Raw genomic sequence first — 25,345 nt, 5'->3', positions numbered from 1 at the left:
TCTCACAGCAGAAACCAGAACACAGTCACTGCTCTTCAACACATAAAAACAGCAGCATGAACTGTTGTAAACAAAGATTAACCCACAGAGAAAAAAGACCATTTAATAAGAACATACTGGCAAAAATCTGTCTTAAAAAGAAGTTGAAACCAGGTAGTAAATTCATTAGTGGAATGGGGACCGCAACACAGTTGTCTGCAATTGTAACAGATTTGAAGATTCACAACGTGACATTTTGCATGTGATCTTTAATGTTCAAACAGTAACAACTGCTACTTTTAAATTAGGGTTACAATACCCAAAACTTTCAGTGGAGAGGCATTGCAACAGCTGAGATGCAGAAACATATTTCTTCCAAAAGCAAAAGGTTTTTAACTGAGGACTGCAAACACCTAGCCACTTGTGTAACTCTGCCTAAGTATGATGCAGTTCAGGTTCTTCTACAAACATGTCAGTTTTAGTGTTTGGGGGGCGCAAAGGCTTTGCAATCAACAGCTGAAGAGAAAAAGAAGTAGGAAAGAGAAGAGTACAGGAAAGATGGGCAGTGATGGAGCTCTCGTCTTGTGTGCTCGGGTGCAGAAACTTGTAAAGATTTAAAACTGATATGAAAACCTCACACAAGACTGGTATGCTTTTATGACCATAAGCCTCCCTTACAATCAAGTTGATGAGTGGTAAATATTCACCAGCTTGGGAGCTGGCAGGATGATCACAACATCAAGTCTCCTGTGCACCACTGCTATTCAAGGTGCCTGCAATGCAAATACTTGCTCACCTACATCACAGATGAGCATCATCTCTGGGATTCATGGAGGGGAATGACTTAATTTGGAATTTCTCTTTATAGAGAAGCTTAGAGGCAGCACAGGGTATGGAGAAGAGCACCCTTTTCGGAGGCAAATTGTAGGTAGGTAAGATCTGAGCTATAGCTTATTTGCTTAGTAGGGTAACTCCTGAAGTCCCACCCTGCATTTGAATCAGATAAGCCACTGCATCCATTCCTGTTGAGACACATGAGCTGGGGCTCAGTCAAAACAGACACAAGTGATTCTCTCAGGATCCGTGGAGACTGAATCATCCTACTGTGCTATATGCCATCTTTCATGGCACCATGCTATTAGCCCCTCAAAGATCAGTTCTTACCTAACTGAATGACAGGGAAAGGGAGAAGAAAAATCTTGCTGTACTAAGAAATCCTCCAAGGGACTTCTATGGCAGCAGAAACCTTGGGATGGGACAGATCTGCAAGATCTGAGAGATGGTGCAGAGCAGAGGGGACAGATAACCTGAGGGGAGAGGAACACCACAACTCACAAGGAACGTACAGCATTGCATGTTGACCCCACTCCATCTTCTAGCAGAGTTCTCTTACACATCTGGAGATTCCACCTTCTTAGCCTGGCTTTCTGTGCAGAAGAGTAAGTTGACCCGAGTAGGTATATCAGGATTTGACTTGCCAGGCTCCTCAGGATGAAAAGCTTGTTTCTGTCTTATTTTGATACAACCCAGGCAGTTATACTTAGTATGCGAACTCAGGGAGGGGAAAAAATTATTTACCCATTCTAAATACATGCATTCAGCATTGCCATGTAATTAATTTTTTTCTATAGTAGGTGACTGGTTTCATTAACATCACTGTTTCAAAAAGAAGTGTACCATAAATACATAAGAATTTTAGTGCTCATGAAAAAATACCTTTCATCCTTAGAGACTGAAATCTTTTGCCTCCAGAATTACAGCAGGGGCAACAGAGGTGATGACAGCACAGATTCATCTCTGCCACCCCAACCATATGTCTAACCCAGTCCTGACTGCAAGACAGCCCTTCTGGAGTCACAGTCAGGTGAGCTCTAGGAAGAATCAGGTTAGGTTCCTCCTCTTCGTCCCATCTTTGACCACATTGCTGAGGAACAAGATGAAGATAACACAACTAAATCTCACTAAGCCACATTACAGCTGTCAAATGTCACTAAGTATCCTATACTGGACATACTGGATTTGATTACTGTTACACAGAGACTTGAGCGTCTGTAAGAAGTTCTAGGCTTGCCTGCAGGCCATTTATTATATGGATAGGACAATCTGCTTCTGTGGTTAGCTAAAGGAAGAACCTCCAAAATATGAAAACAAACTGTCAGGATTTTGCAACAATGTATACAAGAGTCTTTTAAATAGAATACACAGTGGTCAGATTTTATACACTAAGTTCTTAAAGTAAAAAAAAAAACAACCTCCACATAGACAGATGTGTCAAGAGCTGGGGGTTGATCCAGGCAGAAGTTTGTCATTAAATAAATGCAGACAAACCAACAAACAGAACATCAACAGGAAAACCAACAAAATCAGCACAGTCGTCGTCTGCATGTCTCCAGGCTGGGCCTGCTCCAGTCCAGGTTAGCAAAGTCCAAACACAGGCTTGTGAACCAGGGCATGTACTTGCACCTTTCATTTTTCAAGACAGTGCCCACGTGTGTGCGTGGGGAGCAGATCAGGTAGAGAGCACACCTGTCTCGCTAGGGGTACCTGCACTGCGCTCCTGCCAGCAGTCCTCCTTTGAGTCACCTCCCATTCTCTCTGCCACAGCATCTTTGTGCAAAGACAGAAGGAACGAGCATGGGCAAAGCCACTGCTGCTAGTCCTCAAAAGATCTTGCACTCGTTAATGGAGAAGAGCTTCCGCCTGTTCTGCCTCTTGGCTTGATTGACTGCTGTCCGCACAGCGTACTCAAACACCTGCTGCACGCCCCGGTTGCTGAGGGCAGAGCACTCCAAATAGCCTTTGGCTCGCACGTCCTGGGCAAGCCGCTTCCCATCTATCGGGCTGATGCAGGAGGAACTGTAGGGCCCTGTGTCACGCTGGTCAGTCTGAGTACCCACCACCAAAACAGGAATGCGGGGCAAATGGCTACGGATCTCACCGATCCATTTGTTCCTCAGGTTCAGAAAGGAATTGTGGTTTGCCACCGAGTAGCACATTAATACCACATCTGCCTGTTGGTATGAGAGGGGGCGAATGCCTTTGAAGGCATCACTGCCGGATGTGTCCCAAAGACCTAGGCTAATCTGTGTACCATCCATGAAGACATCCACGCCAGTGTTCTCATACACGGTGGGTCTGTAGTCATCTGGAAAAGTCTCAGAAGTGAAACGTACCAAGAGAGATGTTTTCCCCACTGCAGAGTCTCCCACCAGCACACACTTGATTGAATCCAGCATTTTGTTAATGCCCAGGGCCAAGAGCACCGTCTCCGTGCAGCAGGAGTGAGATGGAGAGATGCAGTGGTCTCAGAGGCTTTCTAGATAACTTCCATTTGGTGAGAAACCATCCAAATCTCTTTACTTCTCAAGACTTGATTGTGCCGCTTGAGTCTAAAATCCCCTTTTCTCCCACACGGCTCTGTGGTGCTGTCGATTTTAATTCTTCAGTGAGTCAAATGATGTTTCTAGAAGAGTAAAAATAAAATGTAACATTTATAACCCACAGAGAACAAACAATTCTTCAAGATAAAGATGCCCAGACACGTCTTTGGACAGCCATGGGGAGTACCCCACATCGAGGATGCTGAACCTTACCGCTCCCTCTCAGCCGGCTGCGTGTGCAACAGCCATTCACGTAAAGAACATTCTTGCTGCTCCACAGGGGCTAACAGTCCTATTGTCTCTGTCACTCTCCACTGATGCCAACTATTTTTTCCCTCTAATTGTCTAAAAACCTAATCAAATCAATTTAACTTTGGTATAACTGCTACTAACCTGTTTTCAGTGAGACATTTCCTGCCTCCAGCTTCCACCAAGACTGACAGAATCCTGAATTCCTCTCAACTAATCAGTCCAAATTCCCTTGAAAATGTACACATGCTGTCTAGAGGTAGTCAAGAGAAAAAAAGCCATTCACTAACCAACCAGACTATTGCAGCAATCCTATAATGAACAGTAACACAGAACCACTTGTGACAACGAGGAAGCAAAAACTTTAAGTGTGAGTCTCAAGCAACACGAACCTTAACAGTTTTCAAAAGCAATGAAGGATTCACAGCAAAACTACAAAAAAGTTCAAATTTTTTCTTATTAATCACTTTCAACAAGCAAGAAGCACAAGCCAGAGAAAGCTATGCCACCAGTGCTTACTCCAAACGATTTTGTTCGAAGGGGACACAGCTGTCCTGACATTTACTCTGTTGTAAAACTGAACTGAGAGTGCCTCTTCAGACTATGTAATTGCTTTTGAGTTCTTGCCAGCATTCAGTCAAATTTTCCTATTTTGAAAGCATTTCCCCACTAGCTGTGTGCAAGATTCACTGCTCGCACAGGGCAACACACAAGATGCTATGAAAATCAGTAACTGCAAAACTGAAGGCAAATTAGTTCTGCTCAATAAAAGTAACTAAGAGACATATCACAGCATGATTCCAAAATGTTGTGTGTATATTATACAAATAATATAATTCTGTCTCCTTCATATATGAAAAGAGAAGTCACAGCTTGAGGTTATTTGCCCAGAATTAAGTGATGGCCACAAAAAGCATATATTCTATGTTACCATAATGTTCTTCAGTTTCACCACCCTACACCCCCACCCCCCATATTTCTAGTACACTCACAGCTCTGGCTTACTCCACAAAAGGGAATAACAAAGGAAGAGAAAAGCACTAGACAAGCTTAAAGAGAACATTCTACAGGCGCTGACAACTGCTGCTGGCAACTCCCCTGCTTTCCTTTTGCAGTGAGGCAGCATCCTACCTCCTCTCATGCTGCCGGCACACCTGCATCTCTCCCACCCGATGCACCAGCTGAAAGAAGATGTGTCAGCGGCTTGGCCAGAGCCTGTTGTTTTATAGAGGTGGCACCAAGCCTGTGGGCAGTCCTCGTGTGTACTTGAGTTACGGGTATCTAGAGGAGTCATTGCAACAGATGGTGCTTCCTGGTCTGCCAGCGCGGCTGTGCTCTCACCATCTCAGCTCGTTTCTAGGAAGTGGGATGGAGGCTGAGGCTGCTTCGTGGCATTCCTGGCTGCCGGGAAACAAGCTGCTCCATTAATTTAAGATTTGGTGGCAGCAACTGGAAATTTGCTTTTAAACATTCAGTAGGTCTCTCCTTCTCCGTTCCCCAAACAAGCTCTCAGGGGAATTAAACAGGGTATTTACAAAATACATCTATGAAAAATTCAAAAAGTATATGCAGGATACACAGTCCGATTACTTAAATGCATCATCATCTTTCCTTCAGCGTATTCTACTTCAAAATTGTGTCAGCAGCACAGTTTGAAAACACCACAATTCACCACAAACCAGTGGTGTATGATTCAGACAAATCCTGCATGCTCCCAGGAGAAAGTTAGCAAGTATCAAGTCTCCTTTTCAGAATAAACATTTCTTTGGTGTAAATAGTCCTTAATGCCTTCAGGCTCACTATTTCATGTATATTTGAACATGGAGGGGAAGTAAGGATGTCCGAAGCATGACTTTTGCCAGAACAGAAAAAGACAGATGGTACTCAGCTTGGTGATCACCAGGTCTTATTATGTTGGCTATCTTGAAAGAAAGTAAATAAATCATTAAAGACTGAAAAAGAAATTAAGGACTAGTGAATATGACTAGCCAACACACACACAATAACAAAAGCTGAAATATTCCACCATGACAGTGGAGAATTGTTTTCAAAGCAAATTATGTTGTTCTACAATTCATTAATGAATAAAAATTAACGGTATATAACAAGGTCCATATTCTGGTCCTGTGGGTAGATTGCAGTCAGTGGTCCTGATCTTACTTTTGTTCACAGCCATGTGGAGTTCATGTGCCTCCATATATAGCTGGGACTACATATGTGAATATTGAAGATGTATTTTTAATTATGCACATAACCTGTCCCTGCTGCAGCCTGAGGGTAAGAGCTGTATCATTGTATTAAGATAATTATGCAAGTTCACCTCAATTAATGTAAAATTATTTAGATTAAACATCAATAGAAAACAATGTCCTTTAAAAGACAGGCCAGTACTGGGCACTTTTACACCTCAGTATACATCCAGTTGTGTAAATATTTGCAAAAGCTTTGGTTTCTTTCTCTCCTATTATATGCTATCGTCTTGATCTGACAGTACAGCATGGCACGCTCATTAAAAGACTACACAAAATCTTCTGATCACAGATGGTTCAGTGCAAGCTGCCAGTGGTTTCTTTTTCCAAAAAAATATTTGCTTTTCCGAATTTCACTAACTTTATGAAGTCCATTTTGGATCTGGAATTCCAGATATAAACCTGTATCTTCTTTTACACTACTTTGGTTTATGTTTTAATCACTGGTAACAATAGAAGATTTTATTTGAATAATAATATTATAAAAGCTCTAACCTTATTAAGTATAAGATTATATGTCTAGTTCTGATACAATTATTCTGAATAGTGACCTTTAATAAACTTTGGGATTAACCTCAAAGAAAATTCTTGCACAGTATTAGATAGAGCACTGCGTTTTCAACTGTATCACGTTGTCTGTGTAACTAATGGAACATTTATTTTCTTGTTCCCTCTGTTCATGAGAAGCCATACAACAGCCGCTCTCTGGGCACTGCCTGTGCTGCACCTCAGCAATCTCATGCAAGTAAATGCCTCACACTAGATCATGGCTGAATGTGACGCTGTTACCAGCCTGTAATGCAAGGGGACGGGAGGAGGAATGCAGCAGCACTAAACTCTTTGCAGATGGAGGATTCCCATGAATATGTGGAGGAAACCCATGAAAAACTAATCTAGTATTTGTTGAAACAATTCTACTAACAAAGGGAAGCAGGACTGCTTGTATCAGAGGAGGTAAGTTTATCAACTGAACCAAACAGGATTTTCACTTATGCCAGGAATGTCTTTGGCATCTACTATAAGATCACTGTGAGCATGGCTCACTAGGACTAAACATCTGCAGGGGATGAACAGTGTCTTACGATAGGGGAAAATAAACTCAGGAACGTCTAATTTCAAAACCTGTCTCGGATATTGATAGTGCACCCTCAGTTAAGATGGGATTTGAAAGGAATTAGCTCATACGTAAACAAACCATGCAGGCTTTTTAAATCAGGCAGTCACAAAGTGCTTCAGAGCGTTCAAGCAATTAACATGCTAACTATTATTGCCATTATCCGGTCCCTACCACAATTACATCTCAGTGCAGTTCCTGTTGATATCAGGATAAGAGCAAGCTAATTTTTCAGTTTGAGCACTGTGTATACTATCTCTTGAAGAGACCTGACATTGAGAGGAAATAAGAATATTTATGCTAATAAAAAAAGTTCAGAACCACTGGAGGGACTTCCACTTGCTGGGCAGTGCATATATTTTCTTTGCCTGCCTACATTACACCAGTAAGTCCCACCTCACGCAGAGGTGGGGTCTGCAAAACAGTGCCTGCAGTTCTTCTTGGTTGTGTTGATTGTAATCGCTGCTCTTTCTAACTGCACCACAGACACATAAAAACTCTCCATGCATCTCTTAGAGGCTGTCAGGGAGAGGAAGGAGACATGGAAACTACACCCAATGACCGGAACAGTGTGCAGCTTTACACCTTCAACTCTGTGGGTGCAGTCAGCACTGCAGGGCACAGACAGGGCCTAGGAACAACTCCTGCGAACAAAAGGAGAGGGAAGAGGAGGAGAAGGAAGACCGACAAGAAATCAAGACGGGGCAGAGGTGCTGTTGCCTGGTTAGGGGCAGCACCCAGAAGATGCAGCAGGGAGAAAACTGGCCTCTGTCATGGAGACACCATGGCCATTGTGGATCCAGTCTGGATGCTCAGCTAGATCACCAGGTTGCCAAGTCCATGCCACCTTGTTTTCAACTCTGTGGATGAGTTGTACTTGCTCCATTCAGACACAAACCTCCAGGACTGCTGCACGAGCCTTTGCTGCCACAGCACAGGGCTCCTGAAAACAAATACATCGGCCGTAGTCCATCTGGAGACTGCAGCTGGTCTGCAAGAAAATGGCCCCTCGCTGCGAAGTTTCCTGTCACGTGTTCATTAAGCTGATGCTCTGATATTTGCCTTAGCTGCTTCCGGGTTTTTAAACTCATTTTCAGATGGTTTTGATCTACAGCACCAAGTGGCCCTGTCTTGCCAGTCTAGGAAACAGCCTCCCACTGCCTCAGACAGTGTCAGCGTTTCAGTCTGCAGGGGCATTCGGTGCTGGTACCACTGCCGTGAAGGAGAACTGGCTCACAGCCCATACCTCTGCCAGGTGCTGCAACTTTTCCCCAAACTGCTCCACCAAAAAATCTGCATTCAACTCATTCACTTTCCAAGCATGCTACCACAGGGGACATCTTTATCCTCTGGCCCAAGAGCAAGATGGCAGGTTATTTCAGATTCAGCCGTCTGGTATATTTACAATACTGATGGATTAATTGCCAGGTGATCTCTCAATGTGTTTTTATATTTTCAAGAATTAAGAGGATGCCTAGAAGTTTGGATGCAAGCTTTTATAAGGTATTTTATCCTTAAGTACAATCATACCTGCAATAGCTTCCTAAAATTAGAAAAGCAAACAACACTTAATGAACCCATATTTTCAAAGCCAGGATGTCTTGTCATCTCAAAGACAATCTTCTTCCAGCATTTAAAAAAACTGCAGACATAACAACATAGAAACTTGTCTTTCAATCCCTTATTTACAGAACTGAAATCCTGTTCTTGTTTTAAAATTTCAGTGCTTTGTTTTGAAAAAACCACAAAACTAAATTATTTTTTTGAATTTCTAATTTATGAAGTATAAAGAAAATGGAAAACCACTTTCATAGAAGCATTTGCAAAGTATCACTTCTGGATCAAGACAAGAAAATTTAAACCTTAGTTTCCTTCTTTGGCAGTTTTAACAACTGAAATTGAAGAAAAGGATTTATGATCAAATATTCAGTCATCCTGCCAACCTTATTATTAGCAACAGAACTCAAGTCATCAGATTTAAAGGAAATTCCCTCATATTGAGACTGTGGAATCTTGCTATAAAGTAACAACTAATACAGACCAATGTTATTTACAAGATGAAATGAGATGTGAAGTCCTAGTAAAGGGATGAAAGCTTTCTGTATAAGAAAATACATATTTACACATGCTTACGCACTGCACATACACATAAAGCAGTATAATGCAATATCTTAAATAAAAAGTTGCTAGTTTATTACTTTGGTAATAGTATCTACAATGAATATATATAAGCAATGGATAATGGCATGTCAAAAGATCTATTCAATTTACTACAGTCACTGAGAACTATTTAACTCTCATTTTAATCATCTGATTAGGTAAAAGAAATATTTATCTACAAGAACCCTTTAGCTGTGACTAATCACACCTTGATCCAGCTACTTACAAATTAAACATGAACACAAATCATTAGAACCGCTCCAAAACCTAACAAAAAGTCTGTAGGACTGTCATGCATTGATCCTAAATTCAATAGAAGTCAATGAGATCTTGCAGTGCTAAGTACCTTCAAAATTCAGGCCATGAGTCTGAAGCCATTTTTCTCCACATGCTTATGGCATGACGTGGTAAATTACAGACTATGTGGTATTCGCGGCACTATGGGTCATTTTCAAAAGTGACCCATTTTCAGTATAAATGTCGCATCCTCTCCAAATTAAAATTTGGGTAAATTGAGTGTAGGAAAGCAACAGCTCATGTGCTGTTCTCAGTCTGATCCAGTATCTTCCAAAGTCAGCAGCATGTCATGCCCAAAGCTTGTGCTTACAGAGCATTTCCCTTCTGCAAGATACTGGGTATGTCACCTTTATTTCCCACCCTGCCCTGTGGTAATTTTTCTTCTCTGCTCTTAAACAGAAAAGAATTTCTCCTTGAATCTCACCACAGATGCAACCATACATGGAGCAGCTGGTGTGCAAATGCCACACATGTGTATGTTCAAGCACAGAAGTTCATCAACCATCTGTCTGCGTTCCCTCGTAGTCTCTGGTTTTGTACACACATCCATACACACACACACATATATATATATATATATATGTATATATATATATATATTCATCACTGACACAGAACTGCTTTTGGGTCCAGATGGTGATACAAATACACTTGCAGATGAACATGGATGAAGTGCTACGCACTGACTATAGTGCTATCACATGTACCTATGCAAGGTCGCTCTGCCTATCAGAATGGACTCACAATTAAAAAGCAAATTTCCACCAAAGTCTAACTGCACTGTAGCCAAACAGAAGGACTGGTATTACAAAATGCATTATATTTAAGTAACTGACTTCAATGAGACTACTCTGTGTGTAGAATTATTCACATGTGGAAATGTTTGCAGCTTTGGGCCCCAAACCACCTCAAACTTTTGATGCCACATCCTCTTTTAACACAGTTCACCTTTCTTGAAGTTTGAGACAAACCAAAAAGGCACTTAAAACATATTTTTGTGGATTTTTTTTTTTACAGGTTTAACTCTTCAAAATCTCCCCAGAGTTTTTTTGGCTGACAAATTGCAAAGTACTCTTTTATTTACAGCCTTCAATAATGATTGTGTTCCAGGAAGCCTAGCCCTTTCTCTGTTTTTGTCTAGGCTTTTTTTTTAACCATCTGCAGATACAGGTATAATCATCATGAAGTATCAATTTCCCTTTCATACACAACTAATACTTTTTAGTTTTAAATAAGCATTTGTAATTTCTTGCAGAATGATGCATTATTTACTAGAATGAATGCATAGAAGTGTATATGCATGTACACACAAAAAATTATTGAAAATAAATCAGCATAGATTTAAAAACAACTATTTCAATAACGAATCTTTAAATTCATGTACAAAAAATGTGACATCCATATGTACATGCATGTGTGTTTGTATGTCTAGATACATATAAAGACGTGTGTATATGTATATATTCATCCATTTGCAAAAGACTTTGCTACAGATTGCTATAAAAAACAGATACATATTCAGGGCAAGATATCTTACCATCATTTGAAAACCTGCATATATAATTTGTGTCAAAGAATGGGTGCATTATTAAAATTACCATGATCTTTAAATTACTTTATTTCTACATTATGGGTATGATGTGTATTTGCATACACATGAGCAGAAATGACTGCTGTGCTAAATCTGCATTTGCAATAACCTAGGTATATAACTGATAAACAAAGTCTTACACATATAAATAAATTACATAGTCACACATTGTAAACAATTATATTTCTACTGTGTATGCAGCTGTTCAATTTTTTAGATGCATCTTTACAATATGTTATGAAGATTTATTATTAAGAAGATGCATGGATTTAGATTAAATCCCACAGATGCATAACATGGTAAAATGTTAAAACTAACAATCCAGCAACTCCATGTATGCACTTGCATTTGCAGGCAAAAGGGCTTCCTCTTTCAGAGCCTGTGTCAAGCCCACCCCAGTGGAGAGGGCTGACTTCTGCGTGGTTCGGCTCTAACCTGGGGTAGGACTGCACTCCCCTCCTTTGTTTGCACAGTACCTGATCTTCTTGACTGGGTCCCTTAAAACACTACCAAGTAATCAATATTAAGTGTAGCTAAAAGCTAATATATGAACAATACAGGTGATACAACACCCTCCTCAGTGCTAAAAAAATTGTTCTACCATTTCTCCACTGCCCTCCATAGATCCCTGTTTCAGAGGTATATTCAGGTTTGACTTTGCTCTGGTTTTATAAAATGCCTACCGCAAAATAAGGAGATTGTCAAGCCCAGATCTTCTCCCCCTGAGTTCAGGGGGAGGAGAAGGAGGTTCTCCATGTTCATTAAGTTATGTATTTACTTAAGTTTTATTTCAGTGGGAGTTAAAAGGCGGATGAGGAAAATATTGGTTAGAATGTAATGAGCCAGTGTTTGATAAAAGATTATTTTTGCATGTTTTGCAATAAGAATAAAATTTGTTGAATGTATAGGTGTTTTGTGCAGCAAATAATGATGTTTTCGTTGATCAAGCAATTCACATGTAATTGTAGTGACTTCTTGCTAAAAAATACTGTTGGGTTTTTTTATTTGGGAAGAATGCATACTTGTTTCATGTCACTGTTCAGTTTTGCTGTGATGAATATTAAACCTTGCATTACTGAGCAAAGCTAGTAAAGTAGCACAACAAATAATTTGGTTGGTTGTTTTATAATGCTGAGAAACTGGCTGATAATTTTAGCTTTTCCCCTTAGAATTGCCAGCAATAAAAAGCTTTTTCTTGCCTCTGTAGGCATTAGACTGTTTAAAATCACAGTCTAGATTTCAGCCAGAGAGAAACTGCCATCAGTTAAGTTTATTCTTACATTTTGTGTGTGCATGAACGTACATTAAAATGTTAAAAATTTGGAGAGCTCACTTGGAAATAATTTCAATCACTTTGCAAGAAGAGTGTGTGATACAAAACATACGATTACCATAGTTTTTCCTGCATTTGTTGATTTAAGGTCTTTATCCTTTTGATTTTTTTTAAAAATTAGAAAAGGAGTTGCCTTCCACAATCTATCGCACAACTCAGTTCATGCACTGTATCTGGCACAAGGATAAAATAAGAGTTAATATGTATTTACAAGACAGGTAGGAAAATATTTTTTCTCTCTATGTAGCCTCCCTAGAATTCCTTAATTCCTTGTATTAAATTAAATTAAACATAATAAATGGGCATGCGTACTTGCCTACATCAAATTGCCTATGTCCTCTGCACAGCTGTGATTAAAGCTCCATTTCAAATGAAAGTGCTGTCAAGATTTCTGGGTTTTTTTCTGGAATTAGCACAAGTTATACCTGGTGGTTCAGATTTTGCATTGACTTCTATCTTACACCAACCATATGCCTGAGCAAAATAGGTATTTCAGGACCTGTTTTCCTTTACTTTTCTCCAATTCTGGTATAACCTTAATCTCTTGTCATTTTTATATAAAACATATAATACTGCAGACAGCACTGGCTCATATGGAATAGCTTAAGAGGAGAAAAGCCTCTACTCCTTACCACCAAAGGTAATATATAAATCCTTCTCACTCATTCTTCAGCTTGGTATTTTGAAGAGCCATTTCAGATACTTAAAGCTGACACCTATTTGGCTTTCAGGTGGTTTAAAGATCATGCAAATCCCCACACTACGGTAAATCTTAATGCAAAGTTTCTGGTTTTTTAGTGGGAAGCATAGAAAGTTTTCCTTGATTTTCTTGATTTTTACATATTTTGCATTAAGATCATCACACATACAAAAAGAGAGATATTTCAGGAGAGCTATGTTTGAACATTCCAAGAACATTTCCCGTGCTTTATTTTTGATTGAAACTCGGAGATATTTTGCCCAACAGCTTTTCAACCAGAATAAAAACTCCACTGAAATATACATGAATTTAAAAAACTGCATTTAAACTGATGGAAACAAAAGAAATCACACGCGGCATTTTAAAGACAAGTTTTATAATTATTTTTCTAATGAGAAAAACGCAAGCACACAGATAATGAGAGGAAGTTAATAGATAATTCAGTATGTCATTACTTCAATAACTTTCAACTCTAAAGACTTTACCAATTTTTAAAGACAGTCATTTAATGAAAAAATAAAAAAGGCAAGCTGCAAACTCTGTGTCCACTGGCATGACTATCAGCAAAAGGAAATGGTTTTCTTGCAAAAATGAGAGGTTTCATACTCTAATGACCACATGCACAGGAGACAACCAAAACAGACTCCTAACTCCATAGGGGTCTTGGTCTCACACTTCTATATTAGGAGAGCCAGTCTCATCTGTAGTTTGACATAAACCGGAATAACCTGCAAAAGCAACTCACTGTCACTCATGAGGAAAAGAGGTATCACCAAATGGTACAACAGCCTCAAACGGGGCAAGTGTCAGTTATTGAGATTGTTATTCCACACTCACACTGGTGTGTTACAAGTGGCACCATGCACAGTACGTAACCACAGCCCTTCGTGCCAGCTTCTGCCAGGAGAGGTGATTCATTCGCTTTCCGGCACATGCTGGGTCTTTCCTGTACGATAGGTGACCATGGCCCCCTGTTAGGGAAACCCCCAAACCATAGCAGAATCCTCATGTGGTTTCCAGCGGGTTCAGGTAAAGAAAAGCATGCCAAATTCAGACCCACCCTCATCCCTTAGGAATTCACACTACTTTTTGGCTTCTGTAACCAAAAACCAAATGTGATTCCTTGTGCAAAAGAACTGTGACGGAGACACGGCAGCAAGCCATTGTGCAGGGTGGGAAAGATCAAAGAATCTGCAACAAACACCAGGCACAGCCACAAGCGGGGCTAGGCACAAGCAAATACTCCTGTACTCGCTCTGCGAGGAACACATGCACACAGTAAGTGTTCAGACCGCGTTCCCAGCTATCCTTCAGCTGCTGTGCCAGCCATGACGGCGATCCTCCATCACAGCCTCCAGCAGAATGTGACTGCTGGGACCGATGCTCCCTACTACTTTGGCAGCTGCTCATTTTAGACCCAATACATCAAGGTTTTGTACCCATGACTTCCAGTACTCACGCTTACTGCTGCATTACAGAAGTTTTGCTGGCTCCCCTTCTACTGTAGACTGACGCTTTTGGTGGATTAGGAAGGTTTTCCAGTTCTTCACTGACATAAGAATTGAAGCACAACTAAATTCTGCTATGCGCATATGAAATGTATTATGGAGAAGAGCTAACGGTAGGTTACAGCCTACAAATTCTGTTGTTACATCCCATTGGTGTATTTGTGCGATCCTGTCCAGTATTTTAAAACCATAATGCTTTAATAGTGGGCTTGAGACAGCTGCAGACAACTTTATTTCTTAATTACTGCACTGGGGTTATCCCAAGACATTTTTCAGCTGTAAGCTGTGCTTATAGCATGGAAACATTTGAAAACTGATTTAATAAAACTACACACCACTGGCCAAAAAGTGAGAATCTAATTCAGAAATTATGTTAAGCCGTGTAGCGTGATGCCTGAAATGTCACATTAAGGCTTTGAAAAAGGCAAGTTTCACAGTTACTTCTTTTATTTCTTTTCCATAATCAAAAGCATTATAAAAACCCTGCAATTTTTCAAGTTATGGTCAATGCCAAATCAAATTAATCACTTGAATGTTGCATGGAGTAACATTCAACCGCTTCTTAATGAAAACTACAGAATCACAGCACCAACATTTTACAAAGAAAACTGGGGGTGTTTCCTTTAGAGAGAGGAGGTATTTTCATTGAAAATCCTTTTCATTCAAAGCTCCAAACCCAGCTATTGCTATGCATCTAGAGCTGCACAGCAAAAGTAAGAGGAGAAACAGCAGAAGCTCTTCTCCCTGCCTGGACGTCCTCTCAACTGGTTATCAGAAAGTGTCACCGAGAAAAGCTCCTCGGGAGCTTCTGCTAGTGTAGATTGACTGCTCTGCAAGACAGGCCAGAGGCACAGCCTGCAAGACCGCCACCACAATTTCTGCTCGTTTTCTATGCGCTCTGGGTATACTGCAAAGCATCCACTTACAGCTTTAAGGATTTATATGGCTTGTCCCTCACTGTATGAGAGATTGCCTCCCTGATATCACTGGCACTGCCAGCTGTTACCAGCTGATGTGACTTCAGCATCAGTCTCTCAGTTCCTGGGTTAATGCAGCAGGGAGTGTGCTTTCATCCCCAAATTAACACTCACAGTGAAGCAGCTGAGCCAGAATCTGTTAAACTTCTACATATAAACACTTCCTTGAGAAAGCTGGTCACCCAGCTGGAAAAGCATTTTTAGTAGCTATCTGGAAGTATAGCTCCAACTTCATGGTTTTACTGTGCTGTGTGTTGATACAGGGACTGTCCTCTGATATAGGCAATCATGTGAGGCCTGATGCTCTTCTGCCATGAGACCATCTCACACTGCTTTGGCATGGTGAAATTCCCTTAAAATGGGATTAAATGACAGCAATTTACAGCCACTTTGCACTGCCAATGGACTATGAATTTGTGTCTTGCTATACATGAAAATCAAGTCCATTTTTAAAATTTTAATTCTTTGCTCTGGAACTTAGTAAGTACAGATCACTTATAAAACCAAGAATCTCTATACATACAAAACTACCGTTTTTCCTGGTTTGCAGTACCTAATCTAGTGAATATAAGGCTTGGTATTATGCCCCAGCAAGGCCTGCTCCCTCAGCTTTGTGGGAACCAAAGATGGGGCTTTTCTACCCTGCGGTTACTGCCCCAGTCTCAAACGTGGCATTCACATCGAGTCTGTACCCACTTTCTCTGGACTTGCATGATACATCTTCAGATCTGTCTATGAAAAACGAGACTAAAACCCATTCTAAAGTTGAGTAAGTATACGTGTATGTTTTTTTCTACTGGAACATTTGTAAACACCCACTGATGTAAATGGGGTTTGGAAATATGAAATACAAAGCAGTACAATGCAATGCACTATCCCACCTTATTCTGACAGCAGCAGCAGCAGACAGGCATGTACTGATACCAAAAAAACGCTGACAGATGTGCCCAGTAACACCTAACTAATTTCACGTACCCTACCTTTTTCCTCTGCAAGTATTTTCTTCAGCATAAATCCCATGTTAAAGCTGGCCTCCTCCAGATGCCAGGCCCCACTCCCACCCCATCCATAGGCAGAAACACAGCTGAAAGAAGTTAGAAAATCTTAAAGCCACATTCAGATTTTTTGCAGGGACCCATGTCAGAGGGATGGTTTCAGCCTGAATGTGTTTCCTCCTCATTCACCTTTTAGATTAACTGCCTCTGTCTGGCAATGTGACAAGACCATGCCACCACCACTAGAGCATTGTAAGATGCAGGTTTGGTAAGCAGAATCTAGAAATGGTTGTGCACAGATACGCACACATGCACACAAACACATACTGCTCTCTGAGGGTTTCCCACACCATGAGCATGCCATGGTTGGCTCAGAAAGCAGCGGAGAAGAAGCCATGGGGGTGAGATGAAAGCAAAGAATTACAGCCATGCCCATTTAGATGGCAAACAGCCCTTCCATCTCAGAAGGTGGCAGAGACGTTTGGTAGACCTAGTGGAGCCAGACAGCTGCTGGAGCCAGAGCCCGTGACAGATATGTTGGCAAATTAAAAATACTTTGAATCTCACTTCAATCCTAACAACCTAAATTTCACCTTTCTCAAAGTCTCACAATAAAATCTTCACTTAATTTGCTTGGGAACATTTAAGATGAAGCAGAACAGTTTTCTCATAACCATGATGTACTTCGCAAATGGGGAAGAAAGCCATCCTTTGAGGTGTTGCAGGTTTACACATGCCTATCTTTCCTGGGTTCATAGTTTATACGACAGCAAAGGGGGTCAGAATCAGACCCGCCATCTTCAGAGTAATTCCCATATTATCTCTTTTTTCTTACATCAGTTAACGTGGAAAATACTGGTGTGGTGCAGCCCATCACACCCCTCTTCCTACTTTTATACACGGCCTTTTTATACTGAAGTGGAAACAAGCTCTGGAACAAATAAAAATCCAGGAGATACACAACCTGGGGCAGGATTAAATCAGTGTTTAACAGGATATCACAGTATTTAACAGATGGTATTAAAAGTAAAATTGATTATGTGAATCAATTTCCCAAATTTATTAATAAAACTAAAACTAAAGGTACTGAATTTGATTCAGAATATCAATTCACGTTAAGACTTCTAGAAAAAACAGAAAATGCAGAGAACTCACCAGATGTAGGAAGCTGAAAGCGGCTGTTGGAAATAAACGTTATGGAAGACAACTATTCTAGACGAGATAGGGGAAGAAAAAAAGTGGCGTTCTCTGTTCTTGGCTTTTTCAGATGGACTTCTTTTTAGCAGATTAGAACAATTTTATTATTGAGAAGAAAAAAAAAACCCAACCAAACGAAAAACCAACCCACAACTCAATAGGTAACCAGAGACCACTGCACAAACAGGCCAAAGGAGTCCTGGCGACTGGGTCTAGCTCACCCGGAGGCAGCAGTAACAGCAGACCCAGATAGTGTGACGAGGAACAGCCGAGTGGTTTAGGGTAAGTCAGCTTCCTGGTGAGCGCTCCTCAGCCCTGCCTGTGTGGGTTTTGTTGTGGGCTGGTGTATGAGTGCATATGTCTCTCTCTCTTCGGTGACTATGAGAGCAAATGTAAAAACCTTGAAGATGGGGGAGGGGAGCAAAACATGCAGGCTGCAGAAAGCTTTCCCTCTGCAGTTTGCCGCTCTTACAGCCACCTCCTCTCTGCTGCAGTGGCTAATGGCATAGTGCAGCCCGGCAGCACCTATATGTGCTAGAAAAGGAGCAGATGGACAACGGCCTGGCAGTGCTACATGTAATTCACATTCCAGTAGCATGAACAAGACTTGGGATATTTTTATACAAGCTGTAATATGGCCCTGCCTTTAAAAAAAAAGAGAGCATACACGTTTAGTTGATCTTGTACAAAACCCAAGGCAGGCACTTTTGGGCTGATTCAGCATTGGTTTATAGGGATCTGTTGTAATTCACTGAGGATTCCCCAGTAGCTTAGTTAGGATTGACCTGTATCATTTTACTAGCATGCACGTCCCTTCTTCTGCCAGCACAAGGAGGCTGAGCAAGAGAAGGGACCACAGGCACGGAGACTCCCACCTTTCCCAGTATAGACAATTTGAGCTAGCCAGATTCTCATCACTTCCAGCTTTCCTACTACAACACTGAAAGGAAAGCTCTGATGATAGTTTCAGGATTTCAAACCCCAGGTCTATGGTCTATACCCCAGGAGCTGTAAGCACAAGAGATTGTCCGCTTTTGATGATCAGGCAATCAGACTGCAGGGAGTACATTCCTGTCCCATACTCCTGAAGCAGCCCAGGAGCCCTGGCACAGCAGGAGAGCTGCCCCAGAGCCAAACACCAAGGGCCCTGATGAACAGCTCAGCGGGATGTCTGTTCCTCAGTCAGAGGCAGGAGCAGTGGGCTCCCCTGAAGCCTTGAAAGGGGCCCCAGAGGCAGAGAAATGGAACCCAAGTCCTCTTCAGAAAATATTTCAGGCTCGGTGAAGCCATTTCAGAACACCTCTAGCCACAAAGCTGTAGGGCTGGGCTGCCTGATCCAGATCTAAAGCCATGCATTTTTGTTCCTTGCATGATGGGAACTCTCTAAAGACAGCTAATGAATTTGTCCACATTAACATTATGACAGCACAATCCATCCCAGGATAAAGTCACATCACTTCCAAGAATGATTTAAAAAGAACAAAATAAGGCAAAAAGGACACAAAAAGATAATTTATGTTAGATGAAAGGCAAACATAAAAAATAGAAATAGCTGCTGAAAAAATATAACCTGTGTAAACCACTGTAAACCTTCTGATACGATGCTTGAAGAACAGCGCTGCACAGTTAGGCTGGGGAATCAATTTGTTTCTTTTCCCTATGAAATGAAATTAATTCAGTTAATTATCAACAGCCATGAAGATAAGGAAGGGTGGCTTACAGAAGGTATTTTTGGAATACTATCTTCTTAAAAGCTTCGGTTTACCTTTCAGTTTGAGACAAGATTTTGGATAAGGGGCTTCAGTGCATCATCAGTTTAAGTGAGAACTTGTGTTACTTAATTTTCACATTAAACGCCTATTCTGTTTTTAACCAGGTTTGGGTTTCCCAATACCAGTGCATGCAATCAGGCAATAAGTTTCCATTGCGATTATGGTAATCAGACACCCAAACATTCTGAAATGTTTCCACCTGAATGCTGTGGCTTGTCAGAAGTAGAGAAATAAATACCGTTCACAAATTATATTGATATAAAAGTCTTCAGTAACCATCACCCGTTTTAGGTCTGCTACAGATAGCAGCTGCTTACAAACGCAGCTAGCCTTTTCTGTTTTGTGCTGCAGACTAATCCAGATGTGAGGCCATCTGGCTAAGCAGTTTGCATTTTGGATAAAGAGCGCATCCATCTATAAAATACTTCACAAACAACTTTTGAATCAAGTGAACTCAGCAAAAAAACCAAGACAGTAGAAGAAGAAACATGTCCTAACATGTCTTGATTGACATCCATTTCCCTCCTCTGTGCTTCCTAGAGCATCTTGATCCAATAACTTCCCAAAAATGGTTGAACATGAGATTTATTTTTGTTTCTTCCATTCTTTTGGGGTTTTTTGAATAAAAGTTTGATACCTTTCTTAGGAATGCACATGCTTCATGACTTCACTTCATAGTGACCTGGAACTCCATGAAGACACCTTCAGCTGCAAACTTTCTGTACAACACATAGGCAATTCCAGAGTTAGGTGTAATGTTGCAGCCTGACACATTTCTCTTGATCCTTGGGTGTTGCTTTTTTCTTTCTTACTGCAGTTTTTCTGCTCCTTTTCACCTCTTCATGCTGTGCAATGAAGGGGAACATCTGGCTGTGAGAGAATATTGTTAATACATTAAAAAATTCATTGCTTCTCCTTTTTTTTAAGCTCAGTATGAGTCATTATCTGGGACTTTCAGAAACAAACACTTTGTTGTGGAAAATATTTATGGGGTAGAGTGGAGGGTTGCAAATTATTTTTGCATTGAAAATAAATTGACAGCAAAAAATAGTCTTAAACCCCAAGTAACTCAGGATTTATGACCAATCATGTAAAAATAATATTATCCAGGGTTTGTCATGTAAAGACATGGGCTGGTTTACAATGAAAGGTCACATTTGTTTCTTAATCCACTGATTTCTGCCTCACTTGGAGAAATCAGCAGGCTGCTGATGTTAGGAAGGGATATGAGATCAAGGAAGGAAGCTGTCCCCCCTGCCTGATTTCCTTTTGTTCTTAGATTTGCTCTGATTCTGGTCAAATAGTATGGTATGTGCAATGCTCAGGAAGTAAACCATGACACTCTTGATACACATTGCATTCAGCCCTACAGGCCTGTCTTCTGTTCTAGATGATCATTATATTATACAAAATAAAGCTAATTGTTGCTTACGTCTAGGCACTGCACCAGAGGTATAAACAACACATGAAGTATGCTTATTTTGTTAAAAGAGAGACTAATATTTTTTTTGTTAACATTTTCAAAAGGAACCAGGAAAAATTTATACGGTCAGGATGCCAGCTGTGTGTCAGGAAAACTGGGATGTGGCTCTTTGCTTTCCCTTGGGTTCTTGGGCAATACAGGGGAAACGAGGTAGATTGCCCAGGGTTCAGCCTGGGGGCGAGAGCATTCCCTTCCCAGGCATAGACACTTCAGAGAAAGGGAAGCATCCTCACAGCATGGTGGAGAGCATTGCTGAAGGCTCTAAAGCAGGCCAGGCACAGCAACTTCTGAAGCATTACTCATTGTCAAAGAACTAAATCTGAAAGAGGAAATGAAAATACAGTTTAAGAAGCGGTTCCTATATGGATTTTGGTAGAACTCTCACACTATTAATTACTTTGCCTTGATGAATTTAGGCTATGGTTCTTCAGCAAGCTGACACAGTGGTTAAACACCTCTTGGTATTGGTATTGCAGTGGCACAAACAGAAGCATCTGATGATAAAACAGAATCCAAAACCTAGCATGATGCAGGTTCCTGATACATTGTGTGGGAAGAACTAGAGGTCCTCAGAGGGTGAGTCAAAGCCCTCCAGCATACTGAGGCTGGAGCATGCCTGACAGAGAAGCCTAAATGCACGAGCATGCCTGAAACGTCACCTCCTCCCCATAGATTCTCCTGCCTCCCTCCTGAGTTACAAGGTTCAACCCTCAACTTGGCTTATCTTGAGCCCCTTCGCCAGGCTTGCCTCTTCCCTGAGACATGCCAAAGGAGCCAACACAGCTCTGGCACAGAGGGATTGGTGATATGCTGCAGGCAGGGAGCCAGGGCCACAGCTGCAGATCCCCACTGCTGTGAGCATGGGCTCCACGACAGCTAGGTACCACCTCCAGCCACCTTTTCTGCTGGTTGCCATCCTGCACCTGGCAGGGCCATTAGGAGGCAGAGGGGCAGCCACAGCCCGGGCACTGCTTGCATACCTAGCAGGTAGAGCTGACCAAGGAGCATGTCCATCCACCCTGCAAAAGCAGATCCGTCCCCCCTGTAATGTGGAAATGGAGCTGCCTCCAGTGACATGCTTGCCTATGCTTCAGGTGGCCACAGAGCAGTCCTCCAGCTACCCCTGCCCCAGGGGGTTTGGCCCTGGGCCACCCAGTCTCTGGGTGCAAAGGGTGCTGAGATGGGCACAGAGCACTGACTGACTCAGCCCTAGGCTCGCCTGAGCAGCACGGACCTCTCAGGCCCAAAACACAGAACCCTGAGTTGTGCAAACAACGACCAAACTTGGGGTTGGTGCTAACATTTGGGTGTGGGCATCTGTGTTTATCCAGCCTCTTCTCAAGACTGATATAGCCCTGCTCCGTACATTAAACCCATACACTTGTGCAGACGAGGCAGGCAGAGATTTCCTCACTTTCTGAGACCACAGCCTTCTGCAGTCTTAACTACTCCTCACTGCTTTTGTGTTTTCCTGCTGTGTATGGGTTACTGATTAGCTATTTCTCTGGAACAGAGATCAGGTTGTCCGCAAAGTATGCTGTGTGACAAAACTAACATTTACACACTTCTTTTTTCTTGGTATCTGACAAGCAGAAACCAGTGTGCTAACTTCCTAGCGCAATTCCTCCCGTGACGCCAGTGCAGCATTGTCGGTCAGGACAATGTATGGGAAGTGCTTTCCTCCAGGGCAATATGAAAACTTACTTCCCTTTTCTCGAAAGGAAGCACACTTAGGAACTGCACTGCAGGTTACTTAATTCCCCCAGCTCTCATTCTGAGACAGTCTAGCATAAAAGCAGTCACACCGCTGAGAAGAAATTAAATTTTCTCCCCCAAAATCAGGTATTAATTCCCAAAACACCCACCCACCCAACTGAGGGAACAAGAGTTCCTCTGCCTTTGCCTACTGTTGGGTTTTTTTGCCGGAGCTCTTGGGAGGTGTTCGCAGCCTCAAGGAGCCCAGGGTGGCCGTGCTGCCCTGGAGCTGGCAGGGAGAGGGCAAGAGCACACAGGCAGGCTGGCTGCGGCCGGGAGGCAGAGACCAGGGCTGCAGGGCAGGCAGAGGGGAGTCCAGGCAGGAGCCGGCAGGGAGGGCAGGGGGCAGCAGGGCCAGCAGGGAGGGCAGGGGCCGGCAGGCAGGGCAGGCCCCACTAGCAGCCCTGGGGTCCGAGGGGCAGCCCTTTCCTGCCGGCAAACACTTCCACACTCACAGCGTGCAAGCGCACATCTGCTTTTGTACATCGTCTGACTTTCGCAATTTTCTCTCTCCCCACGGACATCCACACTTCCTTCCCCCATCTGGATTTAATGCAAAAATAATCCCAGTGCCTTTGCTGAAACCACGGAGGAGGCTCCAGTGGTTTCTTTGTGAAATCGCACATAACCTGAGGCTGCTCCATGGCTTCAGGGCCAGGTCAGCTCCCACCCTCGTCCCCAGCCTCGCCCAGGGGTCAGGGCAGCCCAGGTGCTCCCAGCGCTGCTCTTCCCCAGGCAAGGAAATGCTGACGGAGGCCAGAAGCACTGAGGAAACGCAGGTTCCTCCTTTCATTCTGCCTAGGAGGGCAGAGACCCGAGCTCTGCCACAGCAGGGAAGTGGCGGAGGAAGCAGCTTTTCTCACCAGCCCCACCGCAATGCAGCCCCAGGCCAGGCCCCGCCACCTGCCCGCCTGGGGGTCCCCCTTCCCTGCTTCCCCAGCAGCCCCCTGAGCACCGCACCCCAGGAATCCACAGCTCAGGGCAGCTGGGCTCCTGCGCCCCGGGGAACCACCAGCAACACCAGTGCCCAGCACGCACCTCACCAACCTCCCTGGGCACCCACCCACAGCGAGCAGGGCCAGGAGCTGCCCCCTGCCCTCTCCCCAGGGGCTGCTCCAGCCCCAGCCCCGCTCCAGGCACAGCCTCCTTATTTCTGCCGTCTGTACATCAGCCTCGTCGGGGAAAGAAATGCCAGCACAAACTGGGCCTCCTGCCCCAGCAAAGCCAGAAGCCATCAGAGTTCCTCATGGGAAAATCAACAAAATGAAGGCAGCAGCTGTTTCTATTTTGAAAATACGCTTTTCCCCACTTCCTCCTGTTTTGAAGAAGGAGATGGGGATAGTCACAACCATGCAGCCTCAGGTTCCCTGCTTCACCGGCCAGTTTCTCCTTTCTAGTGCGTGAACATGGAGATGTTTCCCCAGAAGAAGCCTCAGAGCAGAAGCCTGACATAGATGCCCTGAGTCACTCCCCAGGGGTCTCTGGTGGAAGCCCCCCCTGTCAGCCAGGGCGTACCATCCCTCCAGAGACATTCTGTTCTCTCTGCAGTATATCATGTTAGCCGCTTTACGTGACTATCTTGAAAAATGCCAGAAAGCTGAAGCTCCCAGTCACCTGTGGCTTGCCTATATGGCACTGCAAGACAGTGAAAGGGGATAATCTGGAAAGGCAAGAAGGACACATAAGCAAAAGAGACTACTTTTACCCTGACTTAGAGGTGGGAATCCAAAGCAGTGCCTTGAGAGTTGGCCAACATAGAGCAAACACTGTTACACAGAGCTCCCACAGCCCGACTTGACAGGATTCCATTTACAAACCAAATTGATTAAACGTCTGGCACAGGCAGAGACTTCCCATTGCAGGATGCAATCCTGTCCAGTGTGTACAACCAGCCATGGATCTGTAAGAAGGAAGTGCGTCCTTCTTACAGAGAGTTACCCTCAAGATAACACAAAAATAATAATGATCCATACAGTTGCTTACCAAGCTTGTAGAAAGAACAATCATCATAGCAGCACTGCCACACTCAGATGTCCTACTGCCCAAAGAAGTCTGCAGATATCACATCCTGATCACACAGAGGAAATGCAACAGCATTTAGTATTCTTACTATTATTTCAGCACTCCCAGAGTCATGTAAGACATCTCCTGAACCGTATGAAAAAACATTCCCTACTCACAAGGAGTACATAAATCTAGTTTTAGACCCAACACCATGACAGAGGACACAAAACAGCTTAGGACAATAGGCAGGAAAGCAAGATGGTGGCTTTTATCCTGTGCTCCCCTTCAGTCCTTTCTGTTTCTGCAGCTTGGGTTAACAGCAGAAGGGTCCGCGGCCGTGGAGACCTCTGGTGGCACTGGGGATACACGGCTGCCTTTTCCAAACCCTGAAGTGGCAGGGATTGCCTACATGTCCATCGTGGAATGGATGCCAAAAGCTCCATTTGTTCACCAAGAAGCTATCAAAACTGCAAGTCCTCCCCACCCCCAAGGTCTGCGACCCAGCTTTTGTCTCAGTCAAGACAAAGATCTGTAGCATACTTAAAGTATGAAAGCTACATAAATAAAAGTTAAAAGAAAACCCAAAACCTGAACACGGTACA

At 42.8% G+C, this 25,345-nt stretch overlaps 1 protein-coding gene across 6 annotated transcripts; it reads right to left on the bottom strand.

The window, feature by feature from the left end:
* Positions 1–231: 231 nt before the first annotated feature.
* On the bottom strand, positions 232–24,807 carry RHOH (ras homolog family member H). Of its 6 annotated transcripts, XM_056352604.1 has the most exons (3): positions 24,723–24,807; positions 20,139–20,371; positions 232–3,442 (listed from the first exon to the last, which is right to left on the bottom strand). In XM_056352604.1, exon 3 carries the CDS (start codon positions 3,213–3,215, stop codon positions 2,640–2,642), a length of 576 nt encoding a protein of 191 aa, XP_056208579.1. In that variant the 5' UTR covers positions 3,216–3,442; positions 20,139–20,371; positions 24,723–24,807; the 3' UTR covers positions 232–2,639. The 6 variants fall into 6 exon arrangements, with proteins under 6 accessions (XP_056208579.1, XP_056208571.1, XP_056208584.1 ...); XM_056352596.1 differs by lacking the exons at positions 20,139–20,371; positions 24,723–24,807 and adding an exon at positions 17,688–18,109; XM_056352609.1 differs by lacking the exons at positions 20,139–20,371; positions 24,723–24,807 and adding an exon at positions 16,518–17,593.
* Between the last annotated feature and the right edge of the window lie 538 nt (positions 24,808–25,345).

Source organism: Falco biarmicus, chromosome 1, assembly GCF_023638135.1.
Source record: "Falco biarmicus isolate bFalBia1 chromosome 1, bFalBia1.pri, whole genome shotgun sequence".
NCBI lineage: Eukaryota > Metazoa > Chordata > Aves > Falconiformes > Falconidae > Falco > Falco biarmicus.
Note: the sequence above shows the minus strand (reverse complement) of the source record. Positions and strands in the feature narration are given on the sequence as shown.